The sequence below is a fragment of the Ostrinia furnacalis genome, unplaced genomic scaffold (genome assembly GCF_004193835.3).
Source record: "Ostrinia furnacalis isolate ACB-3 unplaced genomic scaffold, ASM419383v2 OfSCF2991, whole genome shotgun sequence".
Taxonomy (NCBI): domain Eukaryota; kingdom Metazoa; phylum Arthropoda; class Insecta; order Lepidoptera; family Crambidae; genus Ostrinia; species Ostrinia furnacalis.
In genome coordinates this window covers 420,181-438,319 of record NW_021133230.1, presented here as the reverse complement: position 1 = coordinate 438,319, position 18,139 = coordinate 420,181, and the positions used below count along the sequence as shown (strand labels likewise).

Below are 18,139 nucleotides of genomic sequence, written 5' to 3'. Positions count from 1 at the left end.
TACGGAACCCTAAAAACAGTAAAAGCCATACATGAGAAAAATCTTCATTATACAGGGTGGAATCTTGTAATGCCACCTGGAGGGAAAGTACTCTTAATACTGTAGATAGATTTTCTATACTGTAGATAGAAAATTTTACTGAAAGAAAACATTCCTTTATTTTTGAAAAGAAAGAGAACTGCATTCAAAGATTTTTGAAAATTTTTAGAAAATTCCCTACTATACCATACAATTTTCTGTACATAATGAAAATAACTCAAGATTTCATGGTTTTCCTTTCATTTGATTTATCAAGTTTGTTAGAGAGATTTCATCCTTATACTTAACCCTAACGATCAATGCAATAAAAATACAGGGTGTAATTTTTAACAAATTATAGTGGTTCGATTCCCGGGTGTGGCAAACAATTTTTTTGAAATATTTGAATGCAGTTATATTTCTTTTCAAAAATAAAGGAATGTTTCCTTTGAGTAAAATTTTCTATCTACAGTATTAAGAGTACTTTCCCTCCAGGTGGCATTACAAAATTCCACCCTGTGTATTAAAGTAAGAACAAAAAAAAACATCCGCATTTATTTTTATAAGTTTGTTATATCCTAAGTATTTCCAGTGTTCTTTTGGAAGACTTTGCAAAAACAACAGTTTATTTAAACGTTTGCCTTTCAGCCTATTTCTTTGTTGATTGACACAAACAAACTCGCCAACCGACACGCGTGACGCGACATGGACATAACAGTTTTTTTTTATTGTCACTAGAGACACTACTCACTGCACTCGTACGCAGTGTTGCCAAAATTTTTAAAATACAAGTTGGGTTGTCCGTATAAGTAAAATTTTAGTGGTCAGACTTGAGTTTTATGAAATTTTAATTGGTTATCATCGATTCGATGTTTTAACACTGAAAACTTAAAAACATCGATACATCGAGTATTTCAATAGCTTTTCAAAACATCGGATCCATTCGATGTATCGCATTGTAAACATCGATGTTTTCAATACATCGATGTATATCGAATATCCCTAGCAATAAACGTCCTCACGTAAAAGACAATTGACGGCGTTGGCGAGTTAGATAAATGACGATCGCCGTATGAGTATTCCTCTCGGTTTCTTCTAAAAACAAGTGAGTATCGTTCACCCGGCTGCGTGCCCGCTGGGCCGGAGCACGTGGACAGACTCGCGAGGAGGCACGGCTTCGTCAACCATGGGCAGGTGAGATGACGATGTTGTTTTGCAATAAACGTCCTCACGTAAAAGACAATTGACGGCGTTGGCGAGTTAGATAAATGACGATCGCCGTATGAGTATTCCTCTCGGTTTCTTCTAAAAACAAGTGAGTATCGTTCACCCGGCTGCGTGCCCGCTGGGCCGGAGCACGTGGACAGACTCGCGAGGAGGCACGGCTTCGTCAACCATGGGCAGGTGAGATGACGATGTTGTTTTGCAATAAACGTCCTCACGTAAAAGACAATTGACGGCGTTGGCGAGTTAGATAAATGACGATCGCCGTATGAGTATTCCTCTCGGTTTCTTCTAAAAACAAGTGAGTATCGTTCACCCGGCCGCGTCGCGACCGATGCGCGCGCGCTCGTGACGCACCCCGTTGTCATGGTGACGGCATGGCGCGCGCTGGCGCTGCTGGCCGCGCTGCCGCTGTGCGCCGCGCTGCCGGAGGCGGTGTACCACAACCAGTTCGCGGTGCACGTGCCAGCTGGACCAGAGCACGTGGACAGCCTCGCGAGGAGGCACGGCTTCGTCAACCATGGGCAGGTAAGACGCTGATCTTGTATTGTTTTAGAATCAACGTATGTATGTTGGCGAGTTAGATAAATGACGATCGCCATATGAGTATTCCTCTCGGTTTCTTCTAAAAACAAGTGAGTATCGTTCACCCGGCTGCGTGACCGCTGGGCCGGAGCATGTGGACAGCCTCGCGAGGAGGCACGGCTTCGTCAACCATGGACAGGTGAGATGACGATCTTGTTTTGTTTTGCAATCAATGTACTAAACGTAAAAGACAATTGACGGCGTTGGCGAGTTAGATAAAAGACGATCGCCGTATGAGTATTCCTCTCGGTTTCTACTTAAAACAAGTAAGTAGGTAACTTCCACCCGGTTTACTGTTTGAAAATTACGTTCTTCATGTCGTTATCATGATCTAAGAGTAGATAGAGCACGGCCTAAGACCCGAAAAAAAGCGCTACAAAAATCGTGTCTTCAAAAGTCACTCGGTGATAAACGTCCAGTAATATATTTTTTCTTTCTTTAATGGATAGGTAAGCACGATCAGTTGTGTTAATCTTGAGTCGAATCACTAGCCGATGAGTTCTTATGTTTTATTCCGGCTCGGTGTCTAGAATTTAACAATCGCTTCGTTAAAAAGACAAATGACAGTCGTTTAGAGCGCTTATCATTAGCAGACTCCCTCGGGCGTTGGTGTGTTTGAACAAAAAGACGATCGGTAAGCCATTTGGCGCAAACTCCTCGATCATTTCAAAAAACAAGCGACGGTCGACGCGCCATTCAAAATGTTTGATTAAACCGCTGCACGCTGACAACTTAGAAAGCAAAGGCTCTCTATATGCATGCACGTGCGTAAGGTAACTTTTTTTATCTTGTTTTGTGTGTACAAACACCTCGCCCCAATATTTTACCAGAGCACCACGCTGAACGATTTTAGGAAAAATAGTGTAGCGTGTTAGTTATTTCTATCCTAGGTCACAGCTTTAACATAGCACTGCACAACTTTGGGGTGAAATTGCAGTTCACAACACCAATAAATTAGTGAACACGGAATAAATAAGACGACCACTACCAAACTTCTTAATTAAGCAATTTCACCCTCGGAATCTTCTAAAAGCAAGTTACGATCGTATTACCTTGTCTTTAGTTGAGGGCATTTCATGAGCACGTCACGCGATTAAGCCCCACGGCAAGCTCATCGACACTAACCCAATTTGGTTTGGAGAGTCTTCAAACTGATGGTTTGATCAGACACGCGAGAATTGGCCGCCGCCTTCGTTTCTTTTAAAAACAAATGACGAATGTTTTATGGCCAGTATTTAATTTTGTTTTGATTATGAGGTGATATAAATATTTTTTCATAAAGGCAACCAATTTTTTTTTCAATATCGATAACTCCTTGTTATAACCTAACCGCAATATCACAGATTACTAATCAGTTACTTAAAAATGCTTCAGTTAAGATTGGGTTTACCACAATAGTCCAGCGGCGACGGGGCTCGAAATACCGTTCTTCGGAACCTGAGTCAGCCAATTCGACACCGATATCTTGCTATTGTCGCCACAATGAAAACAATCGCTTCAACAAAATGAAAGCTTGCCTTTCTAGATTAAGAACTTAATTAGTAGTCGAAGCCATGTAATTTAATGCAGAACGATTCAAATAGTGTTGGACCAGTAGATCAGTGGGGCGTGAAAAGAGAGATAAAGACAAACAAAAGCCTGATACGACATGAGATAGTTGTCCACTGGGAGGAGGAAAGTTGGCAACGGAGGCAGCACCACCACAGCTTAAAATAAGCAGCCATCGCATTAGAGTGGACTTACTGTTGCGAGAAATGCTTAAATAAATATCTAAACAACATGTAGGCACAAAGTTATGGGCTTTAGCAAGATAGCGGGCCTATTCCCACCTCTCTTTCCCACCGCTGCACCTCCCTTTGTAGCCAGGTTCTAAAGCTTGACCGCCAATAAAAACCCAACCAGTGAAGGTCAAGTTTGTCCCGGGGGAAAGTTAAACTGTCATTAGACCCGCAACGATATTAATCAGAAGAACATAGGAGGAGTTCGAAGTTAAGATTCGACTTAAGCAAGATGAGAGATCGAATGTACCTACTACTACTATTTCTATTTATTTATATTAACCGGCAGACAGTGGTGACTGAGTTTGTTGCGGCGCTTCTTCTCAGCACTTGCCAAATGTTGGTCTTGAAGCGCTGGTAGGGTAAAAAGATTATGAGACATGTAGAGGCTCCTTAAGAGCATATGACGATTTGTAAGAACTATTTATTAGTCTAAACAAATAAAGAAATTTTGACTTTGACTTTGACTTTGAGAATGAGAAAAAGTATTCAGATACAATGTCTTCGTTTCAGCCAAATGACGTCCACTGCTGGACAAAGGCCTCCCCCAAGGATTTCCACAATGACCGGTCCTGCGCTGCCCGCATCCAGGCACCTCCCGTGACCTTCACCAGATAATGTCATATTCTTTAAGTAATTTTGACAAATACACAATATTTTCCCAGCTTCATAATAAAGGTTAGTTAATATTCAAAATCAAAATCAAAAATATTTATTCAGTTTAGACCACAAGTGGCACTTATGAACGTCAATAGAAAATAATAAAAAAAGAAAAAGGTAGCCCTTATGGGGCACTTTACATGTCTCCTTATCTTTTGGGCCCTACCAGCGCTTCGAGACAAACATATGGCAAGTGCTGAGAAGAAACGCCGGAACAAACTCAGTCACCACTTATTGCCAGGAATTATCTAACGGTAAGAATAGTCAAATTTAAGTACATCAAATATGTGCAGACTGAACTGACCACGCATCCTTGTCATCAATATAGTCTCGAACCTTGTAGTACCCTTTGGACATAAGGGTATTTTTTATATGTATCTTAAATTTGTTTATTGGCAATTCGACAAGGTTGTGTGGTATTTTGTTAAATATGGTAATACATTCATTCATTCATGCCAACTCAGAAAATCGTAATTACAGTTTCCAGGAATCATAAGTAATAAGGAGAAACAATTATCAGCACTGCGCAAAAGCCAACAAAATCTCCCGGCAAAATTACTCACTATCATTTGTTTTATATTTTCCGAACCGTCCCCCCGCTGTGTCGAGGCGTTTCTTTTTGCCCCCTGCGACTAGCTAAGTAGTTCGCGTGACTGTCTGTCCGGCGGCCGTCCAATTAAGTTCTCCCAGTGATTAATGGCCCTAATATCCAACTCTGTACAAAGGTTTACTCCGCGAACTGTCCAGCTTTTTGTTAGATATCCACTACAGAGGTAATATATTTCGCTGGGCGAGGAACACCTAAGAAGGGAGGGTGGCGATAGTTGGCTCTTGGTTGAAATTAGTTTACGGTTAGGGACAGGTGTGCGTAATGAAATGTGCCTTTATTCATATCCTGAGACAGTTCAATTTAGAATACACATACCTTTATTAATTTGAGATTGATGGGAACCATCCACTTATCTATTTTGTAATGTACCTAACTAACGTATCAGTTCGTGGTGTATAGTCTCTCTAAAATTATAATTTACGAATGCTAGTAACATAATTCGTACAGTTAGGTATCGTTTATCATCTGAACTAACAATAAAAAGTATCTATATGTAAATGTATAATTTTATCTCTTTTATAGGCAACATAAATAATCCGAACAGATGCCGAGAAGGTTTTGCTTAGAATAAATTGTGTATTTGCTCGAGCGAGCCCTAAAAAGTAGTCGCACGAGCGCCGTATTTAAACAAGACAACTTATTTACTCATGCGAGCATTTGCTCTAGTTTTGTTAACCGATAAGATTAAGGACCTCCTACGGTATCAAATGAAGGTAATAGGGTTATTTATTATTTATTTATTATTTATTTATGAGTTTATTATTTCAGAATCCAGAGCTAATGTTTGTCTCACAAATTGCAGACGTGTTCATTCCTTGTCTCAATAATGTGAGTAAGGAAACCTTTTCGTTTTCGTTAAAAATAGAATAATATATTTCAGAATTTTATAATGAAATGCTACGTTGACCTTTATATTTATAAATGGGTTTTTAGATGGACTCATTATTTAGACAGCTAAGGTAGTTACAAAAATGTTTATGGTTGACAAATGATGTAATAAAAATAGGTTTACCATAGAAATACATTTAATTATTATCTAGTTTTAGGTATGTTACTGAAAGCATCTAACAATGAGTGAAAACAAATAAAAATAATGTAATGTCTTTACCATAAAAACTTTGCCATACATCTTAATTATTAGTTTGTATTGAGTTCGGTTGTTTATTTTGGTTTGTCTGCCAAGTTTGTGACAGTAAAGTGACAGGTTGTAGATCTAGACAGCCCCCGGCTTGAATTCCCGCTGCGTGAGACTTCACGGCAGACATTTAAATGTGACACATGCTACTAATGTCTTTAATTTGTTTTGACTTGGTGTTTGTTTTTATCTTTTAAAACTTTGAATGCTCTAACAACTTATAAGTCTCTAGGAACTGGTCAACAGAAGGCGTTAGAGCTCGTCAGTGCATCGTTCATTTTCAGTATACCTACCTACCTACTATATTTTGTTTAAAAGCTCTAATAGATTCATTATTATGTTAATAGTTTACAATTCCAATAATTCGATCGACACTTAAGCTTCAAAGGCCAATGACAGGTTGCGCGACCTATGACAGTTCACGCGACCTGTCATTGGCCTTTGATCGCGCCGTGATCATGCCAGCGATGGCGATCTGCACGCGTTGGTGTGGTTGAATCATTAATTGATAACTTCCTTTTAAAGTTCAGGCTATAAAGACTCAATTTTCCCAATCATATTTACGTACAATCGAGGCCCATTTCGCGTCGTGAGGCGGGCTAGCAGTCGGTATTATGCGACAGGGAATGTCCCGAAGTGAGTCACGGCTCGCTTCCCGACGATTCCCAGCTGGGAGCAGCTCCGGAATCCTGCTGCGAGCTTGCTGTTTGCGAACCAACTCAGTATGGAGATGGGGAACAGATATATTTTTAATGTATTAATTTGGATAGGTATAGGTACGAATATGCTTGAGCTGAAAAAAAGAAGGAACAAAAGTTCTTCGGTTCAAATAAGGAAGTAAAATTCGACACGTGTTGATAACCTCATTTTTTAAGTCGGTTAATGTACAAGCTACCAATAAAGTCTCAATCTTCCCAATCATATTTACGTACAATCGAGGCCCATTTCGCGTCGTGAGGCGGGCTAGCAGTCGGTAATGCGACAGGAAATGTCCCGAAGTGAGTCACGGCTCGCTCCCGACGATTCCCAGCTGGGAGTAGCCCCGGAGTCCTGCTGCGAGCTTGCTGTTATGAACCAACTTAATATGGAGATAGAGAACAAATATAGTTTTATGTGGATATATGCTTGAGCTGAAGAAAAAGAAGGAACAAAAGTGCTTCAGTTGAGTTAAGTAAATTCGGGACGTAATTGATAACCTCCTTTCTTCAGTCGGTTAAAAGTACAAGCCAACAATAAAGTCTCAATTTTCCCAATCATATTTACGTACAATCGAGGCCCATTTCGCGTCGTGAGGCGAGCGAGCAGTCAGTAATGCGACAGGAAATGTCTCGAAGTGAGTCACGGCTCGCTCCCGACGATTCCCAGCTGGGAGCACCCCCGGAGTCCTGCTGCGAGCTTGCTGTTTGCGAAACAACTCAATATGGAGATAGAGAACAAATATAGTTTTATGTGGATATATGCTTGAGCTGAAGAAAAAGAAGGAACAAAAGTGCTTCAATTGAGTTAAGTAAATTCGGGACGTAATAGGCTAGTTGCCTAAAAAAATTTTTTTAGTCCGTAATGTTTAATATCAAAAAATATTGGACACATATATTTTTATTTGTCAATCTAACAAATAATTACATAGTTATGGTGCGTTGAAGTTGCGCACGACGTCACAACGTGCGGCATTTTTAAGCAAGCGTTGACGTCACGGGCCTCTTCTTATGAACTTTGGGGCGCTTTATCTCTTTAAATTTTCATTAGTTTGAAAAAGTGAAAAATACGTGTAGAGTATTTTTTGATAAGTTAACTGACGGACTAATTAAAACTCTTGCTTTTTGACCCAGGCAACATCCCCATTGATAACCTCCTTTCTTCAGTCGGTTAAAAGTACAAGCCACCAATAAAGTCTCAATTTTCCCAATCATATTTACGTACAATCGAGGCCCATTTCGCGTCGTGAGGCGAGCGAGCAGTCAGTAATGCGACAGGAAATGTCCCGAAGTGAGTCACGGCTCGCTTCCCGACGATTCCCAGCTGGGAGCACCCCCGGAGTCCTGCTGCGAGCTTGCTGTTTGCGAACCAACTCAGTATGGAGATGGGGAACAGATTTATTTTTAATGTATTAATTTGGATAGGTATCGGTACGAATATGCTTGAGCTGAAAAAAAGAAGGAACAAAAGTTCTTCGGTTCAAATAAGGAAGTAAAATTCGACACGTGTTGATAACCTCATTTTTTAAGTCGGTTAATGTACAAGCTACCAATAAAGGCTCAATTTTCCCAATCATATTTACGTACAATCGAGACCCATTTCGCGTCGTGAGGCGGGCTAGCAGTCAGTAATGCGACAGGAAATGTCTCGAAGTGAGTCACGGCTCGCTCCCGACGATTCCCAGCTGGGAGCACCCCCGGAGTCCTGCTGCGAGCTTGCTGTTTGCGAACCAACTCTATATTGAGATAGGGAACAGATATTGTTTTTATTTATTAACTAGCTTTCCGCCCGCGGCTTCGCCCGCGTGGAATTTTGTCTGTCACAGAAAAACTTTATCGCGCGCGTCCCTGTTTCAAAAACCGGGATAAAAATTATCCTATGTTCTTTCCCGGGACTCAAACTATCTCTATGCCAAATTTCATCAAAATCGGTTGCGAGGTTTAAGCGGGAAAGCGTAACAGACAGACAGACAGACAGACAGACAGACAGAGTTACTTTCGCATTTATAATATTAAGTTGGGATGTGGATTACAGTCGATAGCACATTTGACATTAGTCTAATACATTTTTGTTCCAAATTATAATTTTTAAGTTTCAAAATACCAGTGTTTATCTTGATGTCCCGTCGTCTTTTGAATGCTAAAAATTGCAAAAAACATTTGCGCAAATAATAAAAAAGTATTCACGAAACTTGACGTTTGCTATTCAATTACGTACGCAACGCTTTGTATTTGAATAAAATAATATAATCAGCCGATTCTTTGAATGTTAGGTATTTTATTACCTTATCTTTGTGTTCATCTGAGTGATTTGAATTCAGATAATATCAGTGAAATGTTTTGTAAATATTTGTAAAGCCTAAAATGATGAAAACTGTTACAGTAATTAATGAGCCAAGTATTCTATCTGCTAATCGTCTTGCCTTTACCCCAAGGGAGTAGGTATCAAATGAAACCTAATAAACCCACCAGTCGCGGTATTCGCTGCACGCAATTAGGGTTGTCATCCATTTGCTTTTCTTGGACCAGACACGCTTCAGAGCGTCCCACTTTTTGTTCCCTTTTTGTGGTCAGACGATCCTAGACGTTAACTTTGACGATCTAACTAATTAGACCATAAAAACATGTCGTCAGCTTGACAGTGCAATCAAATATCGCTTTGCTGTTGACCTAAATTCGAAACACTCTGACACAAATTAAAATCAAATAAAAGATTTAATCGGTCGAACTCCATTAAACGGCGTAATCTATTCGCACTCAAATTGCGTGTGTGGAAGGAAACAAGTTGCGTGGCAGCGTCCCGCGTTGAAGTAATGATTAAATCTTAGGCGCGTGAGGTGGCGGGCAAACAGCGTGGCGCAAACACTATAGCCATTGTCGATAGAGTGTCGCCAAACACTCGCCGGGTTCCCTGAACCGCTGTGTTTGACGTGCCGCGGCAAATCGACGCATAAGTGCTCTCGGTGTTGTTGTGCCTCGGAACTAGTGATGGCCGTCTTAGCCCGAGGGTCACAATATGTCCCATACTGAAAAGATCAGGTCTTTTGAATAAGACTGACCATGTTACGGTCCTTATATTCATTTAGAGCATTCCCAGAGATTAATGTTTTTGAGGACAAATTTTTCATCGGTTATAACACTCAGATATATGTACTTGTACCTTAAATAATTATCACGGCAAACGTTGATTCTCTCGATTGACGATTGACTAGACTGAATATGTAGGCTAATTCTGTAGTCTTTAATTAGCGCGTTATGTTTCAGTGATACCTTCAGACGTAGGATGCTATGACATCAAATCTGTTTTTTCCTGAGAAGTATCGTTTCAACACAGCCACGAGCTTACACCGACACGTTACGACGACATCTCACCTATGACTAAGCCCCATGTCTGCGCCCGCTGGAAGCCTCTTACTGTATTCACCCCAGCCAGTGATTATGTAAGGATGTTCCGACTTATTGTCACGGCAAACGTTGACAACTAGACACATTCATAAATTCCTATTTAGCATCCTTGCTACGTCATTAAAATTGTGTTTTTCTCAAGAGCCGTTTCTGTTTACCACAGCACAGCACTAAAACGTATGTCACGAGCTTACACCGACACGCTACGCCGACATCTCACCTATGACTAAGCCCCATATCTGCCCCGCTAGATGCCTCTTACTGTATTCACACCCCAGCCAGTGATTATGTAAGGATGTTCCGACTTATTGTCACGGCTAACGTTGACACATTCATAAATTCCTATTTAGCATCCTTGCTACGCCATTAAAATTGTGTTTTTCTCAAGAGCCGTTACTGTTTACCACAGCACAGCACTAAAGCGTATGCCACGAGCTTACACCGACACGTTACGCCGACATCTCACCTATGACTAAGCCCCATGTCTGCGCCCGCTGGAAGCCTCTTACTGTATTCACCCCAGCAAGTGATTAAGGATGTTCCAACTTATTGTCACGGCAAACGTTGACTCGCTCGATTGAGTTCAGTGTATTATTGGCGGCAATATTTGGGCTGCTCTTCGAGAGTAATTAAATAATATAACTATGATTAAGTATGTATCACCTGACATAAAGATGATAGGAATATTGTAGATGGTATTGTTATGGTAACCTTAATAAGACTTGAACAATGGTCGAAGAGGATGTAATTGTCATTATGTCTCTAACTTACAGAGAAGGATAAACTATTAATGTGCTAAAATTCTGCATATCGTATGCGATTATAATGCATCATTCGATCTATTTGCAAGCGAACTGAACAGTTCCGTAACAAAGTTACACTGTTTGCAGAGATCAAATGTAACGTCTCACAACACACATTCAAACGCGGTACTTCGCTTGCCGAGCTTGAATGGAAACTACTCACAGATCCGAAGTTGCATCTCACCTCAAAGATAAGACGGGCGATAAAACTATCACCGTTATCCAGCCGGCTAAACGGCGTCACTTTCGCGTTTCACCTCACGTCTGGGCCTCAATGGCCCTCCGAGGAGCCCATTCTTCCCATCCGTTTTCAGGGTTCCGTACTCTACAGCACAATGTGAAATAAACGGACTCTTCCAACCCATTGTTGTTCGTCCGTTTGCTAAAGATCCTTTAGAGTCGACTGGCTTAAATTCGGACTGAAGAGTAAATGATTTATTTGTTTATTCAACGAAAATATTTTCTCGTGACGAAACGCTACAAAATAGATACCTAAAAATCAACAAAGAAGCTTCATTGTTTTTATTTTAACAATGTTGATGCCACAAAAATGAAGATAAGATTTTCATTGATTGATTATGTCTTTCACCAATAACAACAACAGAAAACTTCACACCTATTTTTGTACAAATTCTCATTATTTTGTGATCAATATCCCATTTCTGTTTTGTATGGAACCCTCAAACCACGACTCGCTCTAACAGTTTTTATAAGTATTCAATAGTGTTCCCAAATTGAGCTCACGGTAAGATATGGCGCTCCGATGCCCTGTTTGCTCGTTCAACACTTACAAGTTTAAGTGCAGGCGTGCGAATTTATTTCTGTGGGACGAAAGGCGCCGCGCGCATTCAGTTTCAAACTTCTTCAAGTGGGTGCCATTATGTTCCAGTGAATAGTTTATTTTATTGGCGGACCGATGATAGTTATGTAAGCCGCTTAGAGTCGAGATAAGGGACTCTATTTTTTAAATAGCCACCAAAAAAATCATTAGATGCCTTTTTACTCTAAAACGGGAGAGGGACGTAGAAAAACTGACTGAAACTTTGGTGGTTCTTCTTTAATATATGTATTATGATTGGTGGCAACATCATCATTTCATTATCATAGTAAAAAAAATAGATTTGTATAATATGTAAAAAATAGTGACGCGCGTCACATGACTGTGACACGACAAAACTATGCAGTGTATTCTAATAGAACTGGAAATAATAATAGAGAATTGATTAATTAAAATTTTTGGCTGTCACCGTATTATACAAGCTTTCGCGTCCCATTACACACAGCACAACATTAATCAAAAATCACAACAATAGTTCTAAACTTTTCCACTAGAATACCGACGTATAAACCCACTAAGGTCTAGGGGCGGTTCTTTCCACGTAATAAATGTATATTCGAAGGAAGAAAGTGACCCACATTCGTGGTCGATTGTTCGTTGCACGTTACTAGGCAATTAGGCATGTTTTGACACGACGTACACCTCAGTTTTGATTTATTTGTGAAGTTATTTATGCGGAGATTGGGATCTAACGATGTCTTCATTAATTGCATTTGATGTTTATCTTCGCGCCATGGTTATAATTTATTGAGGCAGATTGGTTGATAATCCCGTTTAAGGCGGCAGTTTTGATTGCGAGTAACTAAATTTTGTTTGCGAGGGTGGTAGAGTTACTCGGGCTTATTTTATACTTTAAAAGTCTCTGGGAAGTTCCACATAGAGAAAGTTCAGTTGAATACATCGATCTTTACCTGTGAGATACTACAAGTAAAACAGTTTAGAACTTTTCTATTTGCGATTTCTTCACGTCTAGACCGCTGGAAAAATTTTCTGACTAATATAAACTACAGTTAAGTACAGTTATTATTACTTTATATTAAAGTAAAAGTAATTTAATAAAAAATAATACATAAAATATTGTATGTTCTGCAAATGTACTTTTAAAAAAACATTTTACATTATGTACAACTTTTGTTCGTCTCGTGTCTTTCACGTTTCATTTTGAACCCTTCCATTACCTTGTAACTAATTTGCGTTGCAGGTTTCCAACTGAAACCCAGGCACTGCATACTAAATACCAAATTAAGTTCAACTAATTTAAATTCTATATTACTGGTGCCATTTACTACTCCACTTATGCACTTACAAGTTTGTACGCCCAACTGGCTTTGACTTGTTGATCAAGTACTTTTAGCTGTAGAATTTACTCGTGCAAGCGTGAATAATTTTGTTTGGTTGTCACCAGTTGCCAATTCTCTATTAGGTAAAGTTTTACCTATTTAACTTTTATTAACTTTACCTATTTTTAATTGTTATTTTTAAAGTTTAATCGTAAGTAAGAATAGGATTACTGACATAGCCCGCAGAATCGCTAAAATCAAGTGGCAGTGGGTGGGGCACATAGCTCGTAGAGCTGATGGCCACTGGGGCAGGACAGTTCTTGGGTGGCGACCACGAACCGGAAGACGTGGCGTGGGCAGGCCTCTCACTAGGTGGACCGACAATCTGGTGAAGGTCGCGGGAGGTGCCTGGATGCGAGCGGCGCAGGACCGGTGTTTGTGGAAATCCTTGGGGGAGGCCTTTGTCCAGCAGTGGACGTCTTTCGGCTGAAACGAACGAACGAACGAAAAATAGGATTCCCACTCTTCCGTAAATGTCATAAAAAGTGTCTGGAGAAATATGCGAACATCAGGCCTTCCCGACCCGTCTGGCCAAAGTGGGCAGTGTTATCCAAATACTCCATTTGCCTCTGGTCAATTAGAGAGGGTCGTCCGCCTACAGTGGAGACCGGAGACGAAATATTTGACGATGATGATGTTCTTTAAGTTATTGTAATTTGTGTAGAACTTTTAGTTAATTGATTTAGTTGTGTGCCTTTCTGCCTCAAAGTAAACTTTTGTTCTGTCTTATCAGTTCAAAAACTAGCATAGTTGTTCGCCGTATTTTGCACGGTTGATTAAATTTCGAAAGTATTTCTCAGTTTGAGAACATATTAAGTTCGGGATGAAGTCGCACTTTGCAGAGGTTTGATCAAGGTGAGTTTTGAATCCAGCTTTATTAGCGCAGCGTTTGTACTACCCTCTATAATCAGCAAACCTTTTGGGATGCCAAAGTTTGGTGTTTTTAAATAAAGGATTTGTTTGCTTTGACGGGGATGAGCTTAGGTAGTGAAGTTAATGTTGTTTGAATATAATTAACGCTTGTTGAATGAAATAACTTTTCGCCATTCAGGCTGTAACTGTTTACGTAGGTATATTATTTAGCCGTACGTATCTCTACATGAAGACAGTTCATGCGCACCTGGCGTCAACTTAATATTATGTTCTTTCATCATGGATTTGTATTGTAGTGTGGAGAGTGGTGAGGCGTCATCGACTGACGACAGTAGCGCGCCCTCGCGACGACACGTCGCAATATCCCCTGAAAGCGAGCGGTGACAGGTGCGCGCGGCGTACTCACCAAATCTCGCTATGAAAAATGCGCCAGTCTCACCAGAATTACATAATGCAGGAATGTGTCAACGCGACGGCGCGTCGAGACGAACAGGCATTCTTTGTGCTCGTAATAAGCGGCAAATATGCCAGCTGCTCTCCCCTCTCCCCACCCGAATTTCATATAAGAGCCCCGCCACGCGCGTGTGTTTATTATGTCTTCTTCTATCTACGTAAATATGATTTTCATTGTATGTAATAAAGTCATAATAAAGGGCGGGACGGAAGGAAACTTCGACCTTTCCTGTGGGGCGCGGACGGAACGCGCCGGCTCGAATACGGTAATGCCCACGTGCTCACAATGAAAGGTTCGTTAAAAATTATGTAAGTTCAACCAAGTTTTTTCCCCGTATTCAATGGATCCGGTAATAAAATAATCAGCGGACTCGCGGCGGATCTTTTAAACTGATAACCGAGATAAAACATGAAATATGCGCCCATTGCCGGAATCCATAACAGCCCCCGGGTTTTATGCCCGCAATGAAAGTTAACATTTTTTGGGTTTCTTTCCATATATTGTTTTTCTGAATGTGCCGGGCATTTGCACATAAGCATTTCAAAATCTCACAAATTGCTTTCAGCATTTTTTTTTCTCTCTATCGTATGAAGTTGTCATGAGTCACTATAAAGTAAAATATTGAAAAAAAAAAGCATGTAGAAAACTTTATTTAAAATACAATGACGGCTCATCAAGCTACACTAAACACTGTGCTATTTTATGTTAGTTAAAAAGGTGCTTTTTTTCCAACAAAGGTCCAATAATTTTATCGTAAAAGTTATCTGAAAGATATGAATTGTGTAAAAAACAATGTCTACAACCACCGTCAGCTAGAACACGTAGTTTTAACTTACCACAAAGTTGCGTTATAATTCTTACTAGTACAGCTTACTTAGGAGTAATTAAGAACTCGACGTGTAGTTTTAATGGGCGATATGCATCGTGGAACAAAATTACTCAGCCGACATTGTTACGGAGGAATATAATTTCTGAACCCATTATTTTTCAAAGATAAAGTTACCACGTCTTAATTTGCATATTGCATGCGTACATTGGTTCGATGCAAACTAATAATACGGCACGACTTTCAGGTGTTTTTGCCCGTAATCGTTGGGTATTTATCATCAGAACAATGTCGTTAGTTCTCATGGAACTTAAGGCTCTAGCTAGGTAATCCTCTTCGTCTATTATGTGATCGAAGTTAAAATAGTCAGCTTTTTGGCTTTTTCAGTTGTTAATAGATTAAAATCGACATTAAACGACGCTCTACACATCTAAAAATATGTTTAAATAAAAACCCAAACTAAGCAGACTTGTAAAGTTTGATTCCACTCGTACCTAATCTATTTAGACTTAGGATTAATGTCGTATAAAACGAATCGGTTAATCTCATTGGCGTAACAAAACAATGGCACGGAACTTTTAGGACAGTTCGGCAATAGTTTAATTAATCGTATTAGCCGATCCATTGTTGATCCGACGTCAAAACAATCGAGCCGACCGCCCGAGGATGATTGGCAACTGGAATCAATCCGTAACATCGGCCGAACTTCTGTTTAATTGAATTGGATCCCCCTTTCGATTCGACAAAGGTTACCTCGATATTTTCCGTTATATCTCTTAAAATGATAGCTCTTTCAACCTTTCCAGCGGTCTCTTTACACATTAATTTTATTGGTTTTAAGCTTTCAGACACTGTAGGATATTATTAGTTCCATTCATGTAACTGGTAACACATTTTCTTTATAGGTCGCGTTTGCTTTACCCTTTATTGGGGCTTACATTTTCGAGTAATGTGTATGTTGTACGCGTTTAAGAGTAAAAAACGTTTTGTGTGTTTCCATTTAAAATGTGATTGAATTTGGCATCATTTTGTTTAATCCGTGTACGTTTAATGGAGGCAAATGGAAACGGTACTATCATTTTGTTGGGGGAAACGTTGATCCTAAAAATACGGTTATTTTAACACGCCCAACGTCCGCCGATACAGCAAATAAAAGATTTCTATTTTCATTTGGAATTTACTCGTAGTATTTAGAATTCAATCAAGGCAATTTGACTTCAATGTTTGTTTCATTAAGCGTAATGTAGTAATATTTATTACTTATATTGTTATGTATTATTTTTCTCTTTTTTTCGTTAAATGTAATGGCTGGTATATTTGTGCTACTAAAGAAAAATGGCCAAGGTTAAATACCATTCGATTCGCAACGCGTTGGGCCTCTTAGGGAATTGGATTCGTAAAATTCAGTTTTCATTATCCAACTCCACCTGGACTTAGTTGCGAACTGTTTCCAGTTTGTTCACCTCAGTACTCTGACAAGTTTTCGAGTCTGCCAACTATTCAGTTTTCTTTATCCATTTTACATTAAATATTCAAATTCAGTGTAGAAAATTCGTTTTCTTTCTCAATTGAAATAGTTTGAATTGTAATAAATGTTTGAACGAGCGTTTTAGAATGATTGCAGAGAAAACTTTTGGCTTAATATCTTTTGTTTCCAAAATTTTTATCATTTAATTCTCTTTTTATGGTTTTGATTTATCACCCATAGCAATTCATCAATCCTAAATAAAATACATGAAATACTGGGTGGCGCAAAAGTACTGGCACTAAAGAAAATACTTTTTATTTTTTTATATGACATTTTCTGTCATTTTGTTGTTGAAAATTGTGTAGTGAACAAATGTAAAATACACTGAAAATAAACATGGACCGTTTTACTCCCCAAGAACGTGGAATAATTGTGTCAATGTTCTTACGGACGCTTTTCCAGGCCGAGTTATCTCTCGTTTTGGCGATTTGCCTTAGCCTGCAAGATCACCCGATCTGACCAGTCCAGACTTCTTTCTTTGGAGTTTTTTGAAATCTCGGGTGTATGTGAACAAGCCACAGACTCTCGCAGCTCTAAAAGAAAACATTCGTCAAGAAATAACGAACATATCGCAGGAAGTGTTACGGCAAGTTATGCAAAATGTCATAAATAGGGCTCAAATGTGTATCAACTCTGGAGGTCACCATTTAAAAGACATCATCTTTAAATCCTAATGGTACGAAATTTAATGGCACAAATATACATTTAAAAAAACCTAAATCTAGTTTTCTAATTTAGAAAAAATGTTATAGCTGAACCAAATAGGGTCTTTACTTTTGCGCCACCCAGTATAATCAACATGTTAGTTACATTTGAGTTAATCCACATACTCATAAAAAACAAAAAGGCTGTCCTCAAAATTCATCATATTTCTTTTAACTCTTACCTGGTTGTTGACTGAATGGCATTTTCATTTTGGTCAGTAATTTGCAGACTTGATCCTGTTTATCGGAACATAAATGATTCCGTGCTCTACTTTCATTACATTCTGCTATATCAGACGTCTATGTGTTCTTTAGCCTGACACCAATATTGTAATGTACCTACCTAAGTTTATAACAACCTACTTGGCAGACAGAATACAAGCATTTCATTGCCTAATTTCGATAATCTTATGTTTATCTTGTAATATCGCTTCTAAAATTCGATGCCAAAACAATATCTGGGTCGCAAAGCAGATTAACGGCACGCTAGTCGCTGCCCCAATTGTCTTTATTGAAAGCTCTTCACAGAACACCTGCGGTTGCTGGCTGAGCTTTTTGCGACCGAAACGGAGCTTTGGACCAAGGTAACTTGCGCCCGAGCTTGGATTATGTAGGGCTTAGTGTAGAGCATATCGAAGTAAACTGTGGCGTCTTGTGTATTCT

General features: G+C 39.5%; 1 protein-coding gene across 1 annotated transcript in view; it reads left to right on the top strand.

Moving 5' to 3' along the window:
* Nucleotides 1-1,557: 1,557 nt before the first annotated feature.
* The window catches only part of LOC114356850 (furin-like), a 59,657-nt gene continuing 43,075 nt past the window's right edge, over nucleotides 1,558-18,139 (top strand). The window contains exon 1 of the mRNA XM_028310212.1: nucleotides 1,558-1,770. Coding sequence (XP_028166013.1) covers nucleotides 1,609-1,770 — 162 coding nt within the window. The 5' untranslated portion in view covers nucleotides 1,558-1,608. The remainder of the gene's footprint in view (nucleotides 1,771-18,139) is intronic.